This window comes from Biomphalaria glabrata, chromosome 6, assembly GCF_947242115.1.
Source record: "Biomphalaria glabrata chromosome 6, xgBioGlab47.1, whole genome shotgun sequence".
Lineage (NCBI taxonomy): Eukaryota > Metazoa > Mollusca > Gastropoda > Planorbidae > Biomphalaria > Biomphalaria glabrata.
In genome coordinates, this window is record NC_074716.1 from 48725718 (window position 1) to 48737668 (window position 11951).

General features: G+C 36.1%; 1 protein-coding gene across 2 annotated transcripts in view; it reads right to left on the reverse strand.

Annotated features, from left to right (window-relative positions):
* Positions 1-11951, reverse strand: part of LOC129926944 (uncharacterized) — a 35714-nt gene that overhangs the window by 12581 nt on the left and 11182 nt on the right. The window contains exons 1-2 of one of the 2 annotated variants that reach the window (XM_056033685.1): positions 11601-11753; positions 10420-10562 (exon numbers count right to left, since the gene is read on the reverse strand). In XM_056033685.1, the coding sequence (XP_055889660.1) occupies positions 10420-10462 (43 nt within the window). In that variant the 5' untranslated portion in view covers positions 10463-10562; positions 11601-11753. Of the gene's footprint in view, positions 1-10419; positions 10563-11600; positions 11754-11951 lie in introns of those variants that run through there. The other variant, XM_056033686.1, reaches the window with a different exon arrangement.

The window sequence follows — 11951 nt, forward strand, 5'->3', positions numbered from 1 at the left end:
CCTACCCTGTCTGAAAGCTGCCTAAATACTGCAGTATGACATAGAAGTACTTCATAATAAAACACTACATCACATGTTGCTTATCACATATGTAGCGATTATGTCCACTTTATAGACCTTTGATCTATATCATGTTAACAACCTGGGATTCTTTTCTCGTTGGATGCTGTCGTTGACCACCACCTCCAAAGACTCTTACATCATTATAAAGTTCTACCTAGCTTATTTCATTACAAGACTCATCATCAAACACTGCATGGCTCCTGGTAAAAAAAAAAAGTTCCCCTTTCAGACCTTGTGGTCTATAGGGCAGATGATGTAAAGGTATCTGTGGCCTACGGTTAACAACGGTGCCCAGCACTACGACCAACCGCCTTTACTTTCCCCAACTAATGTCAGGTACCCATTAGAGCCGAAGATCCCGAAATTAAAAATCCCAGTCTTCACAAGGATTCGAACCCCGGTCCCCGGTTCGGAAGCCAAGCGCTGTACCGCTCAGCCACCGCGCCTCCGCATGGCTCCTGGTGAACCAATTTTATCATCCGCTACTGTTTCAACATAAATAAGGACCAGAGTTTTTCTGTCGTTGTAGCTGTACACGTGCAATGAGCTTCAGTCTGGCCATGTCACATTATATCAGCATTTCTTACCATCTATAACATTTATACTGCACAGCATACATATGTGCATTATCAGCCCAATGGCTATATATAAAAAGCCATATATCATATTACAATGAAGGGTGTAGCTGTACACATGCAATGAGCTTCAGTCTGGCCATGTCACATTATATCAGCATTTCTTACCATCTATAACATTTATACTGCACAGCATACATATGTGCATTATCAGCCCAATGGCTATATATAAAAAGCCATATATCATATTACAATGAAGGGTGTAGCTGTACACATGCAATGAGCTTCAGTCTGGCCATGTCACATTATATCAGCATTTCTTACCATCTATAACATTTATACTGCACAGCATACATATGTGCATTATCAGCCCAATGGCTATATATAAAAAGCCATATATCATATTACAATGAAGGGTGTAGCTGTACACATGCAATGAGCTTCAGTCTGGCCATGTCACATTATATCAGCATTTCTTACCATCTATAACATTTATACTGCACAGCATACATATGTGCATTATCAGCCCAATGGCTATATATAAAAAGCCATATATCATATTACAATGAAGGGTGTAGCTGTACACATGCAATGAGCTTCAGTCTGGCCATGTCACATTATATCAGCATTTCTTACCATCTATAACATTTATACTGCACAGCATACATATGTGCATTATCAGCCCAATGGCTATATATAAAAAGCCATATATCATATTACAATGAAGGGTGTAGCTGTACACATGCAATGAGCTTCAGTCTGGCCATGTCACATTATATCAGCATTTCTTACCATCTATAACATTTATACTGCACAGCATACATATGTGCATTATCAGCCCAATGGCTATATATAAAAAGCCATATATCATATTACAATGAAGGGTGTAGCTGTACACATGCAATGAGCTTCAGTCTGGCCATGTCACATTATATCAGCATTTCTTACCATCTATAACATTTATACTGCACAGCATACATATGTGCATTATCAGCCCAATGGCTATATATAAAAAGCCATATATCATATTACAATGAAGGGTGTAGCTGTACACATGCAATGAGCTTCAGTCTGGCCATGTCACATTATATCAGCATTTCTTACCATCTATAACATTTATACTGCACAGCATACATATGTGCATTATCAGCCCAATGGCTATATATAAAAAGCCATATATCATATTACAATGAAGGGTGTAGCTGTACACATGCAATGAGCTTCAGTCTGGCCATGTCACATTATATCAGCATTTCTTACCATCTATAACATTTATACTGCACAGCATACATATGTGCATTATCAGCCCAATGGCTATATATAAAAAGCCATATATCATATTACAATGAAGGGTGTAGCTGTACACATGCAATGAGCTTCAGTCTGGCCATGTCACATTATATCAGCATTTCTTACCATCTATAACATTTATACTGCACAGCATACATATGTGCATTATCAGCCCAATGGCTATATATAAAAAGCCATATATCATATTACAATGAAGGGTGTAGCTGTACACATGCAATGAGCTTCAGTCTGGCCATGTCACATTATATCAGCATTTCTTACCATCTATAACATTTATACTGCACAGCATACATATGTGCATTATCAGCCCAATGGCTATATATAAAAAGCCATATATCATATTACAATGAAGGGTGTAGCTGTACACATGCAATGAGCTTCAGTCTGGCCATGTCACATTATATCAGCATTTCTTACCATCTATAACATTTATACTGCACAGCATACATATGTGCATTATCAGCCCAATGGCTATATATAAAAAGCCATATATCATATTACAATGAAGGGTGTAGCTGTACACATGCAATGAGCTTCAGTCTGGCCATGTCACATTATATCAGCATTTCTTACCATCTATAACATTTATACTGCACAGCATACATATGTGCATTATCAGCCCAATGGCTATATATAAAAAGCCATATATCATATTACAATGAAGGGTGTAGCTGTACACATGCAATGAGCTTCAGTCTGGCCATGTCACATTATATCAGCATTTCTTACCATCTATAACATTTATACTGCACAGCATACATATGTGCATTATCAGCCCAATGGCTATATATAAAAAGCCATATATCATATTACAATGAAGGGTGTAGCTGTACACATGCAATGAGCTTCAGTCTGGCCATGTCACATTATATCAGCATTTCTTACCATCTATAACATTTATACTGCACAGCATACATATGTGCATTATCAGCCCAATGGCTATATATAAAAAGCCATATATCATATTACAATGAAGGGTGTAGCTGTACACATGCAATGAGCTTCAGTCTGGCCATGTCACATTATATCAGCATTTCTTACCATCTATAACATTTATACTGCACAGCATACATATGTGCATTATCAGCCCAATGGCTATATATAAAAAGCCATATATCATATTACAATGAAGGGTGTAGCTGTACACATGCAATGAGCTTCAGTCTGGCCATGTCACATTATATCAGCATTTCTTACCATCTATAACATTTATACTGCACAGCATACATATGTGCATTATCAGCCCAATGGCTATATATAAAAAGCCATATATCATATTACAATGAAGGGTGTAGCTGTACACATGCAATGAGCTTCAGTCTGGCCATGTCACATTATATCAGCATTTCTTACCATCTATAACATTTATACTGCACAGCATACATATGTGCATTATCAGCCCAATGGCTATATATAAAAAGCCATATATCATATTACAATGAAGGGTGTAGCTGTACACATGCAATGAGCTTCAGTCTGGCCATGTCACATTATATCAGCATTTCTTACCATCTATAACATTTATACTGCACAGCATACATATGTGCATTATCAGCCCAATGGCTATATATAAAAAGCCATATATCATATTACAATGAAGGGTGTAGCTGTACACATGCAATGAGCTTCAGTCTGGCCATGTCACATTATATCAGCATTTCTTACCATCTATAACATTTATACTGCACAGCATACATATGTGCATTATCAGCCCAATGGCTATATATAAAAAGCCATATATCATATTACAATGAAGGGTGTAGCTGTACACATGCAATGAGCTTCAGTCTGGCCATGTCACATTATATCAGCATTTCTTACCATCTATAACATTTATACTGCACAGCATACATATGTGCATTATCAGCCCAATGGCTATATATAAAAAGCCATATATCATATTACAATGAAGGGTGTAGCTGTACACATGCAATGAGCTTCAGTCTGGCCATGTCACATTATATCAGCATTTCTTACCATCTATAACATTTATACTGCACAGCATACATATGTGCATTATCAGCCCAATGGCTATATATAAAAAGCCATATATCATATTACAATGAAGGGTGTAGCTGTACACATGCAATGAGCTTCAGTCTGGCCATGTCACATTATATCAGCATTTCTTACCATCTATAACATTTATACTGCACAGCATACATATGTGCATTATCAGCCCAATGGCTATATATAAAAAGCCATATATCATATTACAATGAAGGGTGTAGCTGTACACATGCAATGAGCTTCAGTCTGGCCATGTCACATTATATCAGCATTTCTTACCATCTATAACATTTATACTGCACAGCATACATATGTGCATTATCAGCCCAATGGCTATATATAAAAAGCCATATATCATATTACAATGAAGGGTGTAGCTGTACACATGCAATGAGCTTCAGTCTGGCCATGTCACATTATATCAGCATTTCTTACCATCTATAACATTTATACTGCACAGCATACATATGTGCATTATCAGCCCAATGGCTATATATAAAAAGCCATATATCATATTACAATGAAGGGTGTAGCTGTACACATGCAATGAGCTTCAGTCTGGCCATGTCACATTATATCAGCATTTCTTACCATCTATAACATTTATACTGCACAGCATACATATGTGCATTATCAGCCCAATGGCTATATATAAAAAGCCATATATCATATTACAATGAAGGGTGTAGCTGTACACATGCAATGAGCTTCAGTCTGGCCATGTCACATTATATCAGCATTTCTTACCATCTATAACATTTATACTGCACAGCATACATATGTGCATTATCAGCCCAATGGCTATATATAAAAAGCCATATATCATATTACAATGAAGGGTGTAGCTGTACACATGCAATGAGCTTCAGTCTGGCCATGTCACATTATATCAGCATTTCTTACCATCTATAACATTTATACTGCACAGCATACATATGTGCATTATCAGCCCAATGGCTATATATAAAAAGCCATATATCATATTACAATGAAGGGTGTAGCTGTACACATGCAATGAGCTTCAGTCTGGCCATGTCACATTATATCAGCATTTCTTACCATCTATAACATTTATACTGCACAGCATACATATGTGCATTATCAGCCCAATGGCTATATATAAAAAGCCATATATCATATTACAATGAAGGGTGTAGCTGTACACATGCAATGAGCTTCAGTCTGGCCATGTCACATTATATCAGCATTTCTTACCATCTATAACATTTATACTGCACAGCATACATATGTGCATTATCAGCCCAATGGCTATATATAAAAAGCCATATATCATATTACAATGAAGGGTGTAGCTGTACACATGCAATGAGCTTCAGTCTGGCCATGTCACATTATATCAGCATTTCTTACCATCTATAACATTTATACTGCACAGCATACATATGTGCATTATCAGCCCAATGGCTATATATAAAAAGCCATATATCATATTACAATGAAGGGTGTAGCTGTACACATTCAATGAGCTTCAGTCTGGCCATGTCACATTATATCAGCATTTCTTACCATCTATAGCATTTATACTGCACAGCATACATATGTGCATTATCAGCCCAATGGCTATATATAAAAAGCCATATATCATATTACAATGAAGGGTGTAGCTGTACACATTCAATGAGCTTCAGTCTGGCCATGTCACATTATATCAGCATTTCTTACCATCTATAGCATTTATACTGCACAGCATACATATGTGCATTATCAGCCCAATGGCTATATATAAAAAGCCATATATCATATTACAATGAAGGGTGTAGCTGTACACATTCAATGAGCTTCAGTCTGGCCATGTCACATTATATCAGCATTTCTTACCATCTATAGCATTTATACTGCACAGCATACATATGTGCATTATCAGCCCAATGGCTATATATAAAAAGCCATATATCATATTACAATGAAGGGTGTAGCTGTACACATTCAATGAGCTTCAGTCTGGCCATGTCACATTATATCAGCATTTCTTACCATCTATAGCATTTATACTGCACAGCATACATATGTGCATTATCAGCCCAATGGCTATATATAAAAAGCCATATATCATATTACAATGAAGGGTGTAGCTGTACACATGCAATGAGCTTCAGTCTGGCCATGTCACATTATATCAGCATTTCTTACCATCTATAGCATTTATACTACACAGCATACATATGTGCATTATCAGCCCAATGGCTATATATAAAAAGCCATATATCATATTACAATGAAGGGTGTAGCTGTACACATGCAATGAGCTTCAGTCTGGCCATGTCACATTATATCAGCATTTCTTACCATCTATAGCATTTATACTACACAGCATACATATGTGCATTATCAGCCCAATGGCTATATATAAAAAGCCATATATCATATTACAATGAAGGGTGTAGCTGTACACATGCAATGAGCTTCAGTCTGGCCATGTCACATTATATCAGCATTTCTTACCATCTATAGCATTTATACTGCACAGCATACATATGTGCATTATCAGCCCAATGGCTATATATAAAAAGCCATATATCATATTACAATGAAGGGTGTAGCTGTACACATGCAATGAGCTTCAGTCTGGCCATGTCACATTATATCAGCATTTCTTACCATCTATAACATTTATACTGCACAGCATATACATATGTGCATTATCAGCCCAATGGCTATATATAAAAAGCCATATATCATATTACAATGAAGGGTGTAGCTGTACACATGCAATGAGCTTCAGTCTGGCCATGTCACATTATATCAGCATTTCTTACCATCTATAACATTTATACTGCACAGCATATACATATGTGCATTATCAGCCCAATGGCTATATATAAAAAGCCATATATCATATTACAATGAAGGGTGTAGCTGTACACATGCAATGAGCTTCAGTCTGGCCATGTCACATTATATCAGCATTTCTTACCATCTATAACATTTATACTGCACAGCATATACATATGTGCATTATCAGCCCAATGGCTATATATAAAAAGCCATATATCATATTACAATGAAGGGTGTAGCTGTACACATGCAATGAGCTTCAGTCTGGCCATGTCACATTATATCAGCATTTCTTACCATCTATAACATTTATACTGCACAGCATACATATGTGCATTATCAGCCCAATGGCTATATATAAAAAGCCATATATCATATTACAATGAAGGGTGTAGCTGTACACATGCAATGAGCTTCAGTCTGGCCATGTCACATTATATCAGCATTTCTTACCATCTATAACATTTATACTGCACAGCATACATATGTGCATTATCAGCCCAATGGCTATATATAAAAAGCCATATATCATATTACAATGAAGGGTGTAGCTGTACACATGCAATGAGCTTCAGTCTGGCCATGTCACATTATATCAGCATTTCTTACCATCTATAACATTTATACTGCACAGCATACATATGTGCATTATCAGCCCAATGGCTATATATAAAAAGCCATATATCATATTACAATGAAGGGTGTAGCTGTACACATGCAATGAGCTTCAGTCTGGCCATGTCACATTATATCAGCATTTCTTACCATCTATAACATTTATACTGCACAGCATACATATGTGCATTATCAGCCCAATGGCTATATATAAAAAGCCATATATCATATTACAATGAAGGGTGTAGCTGTACACATGCAATGAGCTTCAGTCTGGCCATGTCACATTATATCAGCATTTCTTACCATCTATAACATTTATACTGCACAGCATACATATGTGCATTATCAGCCCAATGGCTATATATAAAAAGCCATATATCATATTACAATGAAGGGTGTAGCTGTACACATGCAATGAGCTTCAGTCTGGCCATGTCACATTATATCAGCATTTCTTACCATCTATAACATTTATACTGCACAGCATACATATGTGCATTATCAGCCCAATGGCTATATATAAAAAGCCATATATCATATTACAATGAAGGGTGTAGCTGTACACATGCAATGAGCTTCAGTCTGGCCATGTCACATTATATCAGCATTTCTTACCATCTATAACACTTATACTGCACAGCATACATATGTGCATTATCAGCCCAATGGCTATATATAAAAAGCCATATATCATATTACAATGAAGGGTGTAGCTGTACACATGCAATGAGCTTCAGTCTGGCCATGTCACATTATATCAGCATTTCTTACCATCTATAACATTTATACTGCACAGCATACATATGTGCATTATCAGCCCAATGGCTATATATAAAAAGCCATATATCATATTACAATGAAGGGTGTAGCTGTACACATGCAATGAGCTTCAGTCTGGCCATGTCACATTATATCAGCATTTCTTACCATCTATAACATTTATACTGCACAGCATACATATGTGCATTATCAGCCCAATGGCTATATATAAAAAGCCATATATCATATTACAATGAAGGGTGTAGCTGTACACATGCAATGAGCTTCAGTCTGGCCATGTCACATTATATCAGCATTTCTTACCATCTATAACATTTATACTGCACAGCATACATATGTGCATTATCAGCCCAATGGCTATATATAAAAAGCCATATATCATATTACAATGAAGGGTGTAGCTGTACACATGCAATGAGCTTCAGTCTGGCCATGTCACATTATATCAGCATTTCTTACCATCTATAACATTTATACTGCACAGCATACATATGTGCATTATCAGCCCAATGGCTATATATAAAAAGCCATATATCATATTACAATGAAGGGTGTAGCTGTACACATGCAATGAGCTTCAGTCTGGCCATGTCACATTATATCAGCATTTCTTACCATCTATAACATTTATACTGCACAGCATACATATGTGCATTATCAGCCCAATGGCTATATATAAAAAGCCATATATCATATTACAATGAAGGGTGTAGCTGTACACATGCAATGAGCTTCAGTCTGGCCATGTCACATTATATCAGCATTTCTTACCATCTATAACATTTATACTGCACAGCATACATATGTGCATTATCAGCCCAATGGCTATATATAAAAAGCCATATATCATATTACAATGAAGGGTGTAGCTGTACACATGCAATGAGCTTCAGTCTGGCCATGTCACATTATATCAGCATTTCTTACCATCTATAACATTTATACTGCACAGCATACATATGTGCATTATCAGCCCAATGGCTATATATAAAAAGCCATATATCATATTACAATGAAGGGTGTAGCTGTACACATGCAATGAGCTTCAGTCTGGCCATGTCACATTATATCAGCATTTCTTACCATCTATAGCATTTATACTACACAGCATACATATGTGCATTATCAGCCCAATGGCTATATATAAAAAGCCATATATCATATTACAATGAAGGGTGTAGCTGTACACATGCAATGAGCTTCAGTCTGGCCATGTCACATTATATCAGCATTTCTTACCATCTATAACATTTATACTGCACAGCATACATATGTGCATTATCAGCCCAATGGCTATATATAAAAAGCCATATATCATATTACAATGAAGGGTGTAGCTGTACACATGCAATGAGCTTCAGTCTGGCCATGTCACATTATATCAGCATTTCTTACCATCTATAGCATTTATACTACACAGCATACATATGTGCATTATCAGCCCAATGGCTATATATAAAAAGCCATATATCATATTACAATGAAGGGCTATCTACTATAAAGGCACTGCACTCTCCAATTATTCAGCCACCTAAAACATACAAGTTGCATTTATTTTCAAATACTGGTGCCATTCTATTTACTGGATTTATATTTGTGTGTACTCTTAACAAACCACTAGTGTGAGTACAAATAACATTAGGTGCTTATGAAAAAAAATGCAGGTCTGAAAGCAGAGAAAGACTAGATTCCAAATTATTTGAACTGGTGTTGGTAATTTTTTTTTCTTTGAAAAACTTTTTTTGTGTATACCACATTTATATATATATTAATTATATTTTAACTGTTTATTTACTTATTATTTGCATGTATTTATAATTTAGGGATACTTTTATCTTCATTTTTAGTTGTTTTTGGGATTACATTAATGTCTGAAAAGTAAAAATTGGACTCCGGTCAATTTTCTTTTTCGCCAAGGGGGGGGGGGGTTGCGAATCGATAGTGCATTTCGGTTTATATAAGATCTGTATGAGGTTTGTAGCTAAGGAAATAAACGATGGGGGTGGGGGGGCGTCCTTCTGAAGTCAAAGAGTTAAAGTGACACGACTGGCATGCATAGACAGTTGGCCTTGTACGGAGAATTGGCCACTCTGAGAAGAACTGACGCCTATTTTGATTGACTGTGTTTTAACTCTTTCTCTCCTAACTAACGATACCAACGTTGATTCCAACAGAATGTGGTAAATAATTACGGAGAGAAAGAGTTAAGTAACCACGACGGAATATAATGAAATAATAATATATACTCGATTTCAGCAAAACTTACCGAAACTGAAGCTTAACAATAACAGAATTAAAACACATCTCATGGTGTGGACTTAGTGTTGCTAATATATAGACTAGATTAAGCTGTGATGCGGCTGTGGCGTAGTTGTGGCCGTGGTAGACACTTGACTCCTGTTAATGACTCTGTACATGACAAGTGCATTCACTTAGAAATAGTCTCTTGATCGTTTTGTGATTCACAAAGTAATTCAGTAGGGTATTACCAAATATCTGTCTTCGTTTTATACATAATACAGACTAACAGGACTAATTAATTATATCATTATGGTAATAATAATAATAATAATAATAATAAAATATGGAAACCTAGGCTTGGAGATTAAGCGTCTATGGAAATTGTCCAAAATAACAATATACCCCATTGTTATATCAACCGAGGGGATAATAACAACTGACCTCACAGACACCCTCAAGGCCCTTAACATTCCTAGGAACATCTTCGTTGCCTGTCAGAGGGCGGTACTGCTGCAGACCTGCCACATCACCAGAAAATTCCTCAGTGGAAACTGTTAAAGGGATTACAATGAATTTTGTTTCTCTTTAGCGAAACTCGACCCTGGCAGCGCCAGAGAATGACTACTCGTTCATTTCTAACATAATAATAATATTTCAATCGCCCGGATCTGCTGTTCATCGATAAAAAAGAAAAAACCGCTACCATTATCGATGTCGCCGTACCACTGTCTCATAATTTAAGAAAAACTGAGATAGAAAAACAAAGAAAATATGGGAACCTAGGCTTGGAGATTAAGCGTCTATGGAAATTGTCCAAATAACAATATATTCCATTGTTATATCAACCGAGGGGATAATAACAACTGACCTCACAGACACCTTCCAGGCCCTTAACATTCCTAGGAACATCTTCTTTGCTTGTCAGAGGGCGGTACTGCTGCAGACCTGCCACATCACCAGAAAATTCCTCAGTGGAAACTGTTAAAGGGACTACGATGAATTTTGTTTCTCTTTAGCGAAACTCGACCCTGGCAGCGCCAGAGAATGACTGCTCGTTCATTTCTAACATAATAATAATCTTTATTGTCCGTATGGTAATTTGTCTTACAATTTGTGCATTACACCAAACAAAAAACATTATAACTATAAGAAACCAAAGTGTACATTCACACCAGACTCATAATTTACATGTGACAAAGTTTATACCAGATTGTTCTTATTTAATTATTTGATTGCCAGGGGAACAAAAGAGTGTTTGTTTCTGTCTGTCTTTGCTATCGACGTCTTGTATCTTTTTTGTGATAGTAAAATCGCAAAATCCTGACTCAAAGGGTGATTCTTTATTTCGAGGATCTTGTTAGCTTTTTTATAGAAAAAAAAAAGACATTACCGTTTAGTATTACTTCCTGCACAAAATTCAATCTTTAATGTAAATAATTAAAATAGTTAATGTCGAATCAATATTATAAATGAAAAAAAGTTCATTAACAGACTTAAATTTATCTGACAACATTTCTATGAGACATTTAGGATATTAAAATGAAACTGAAATATGTG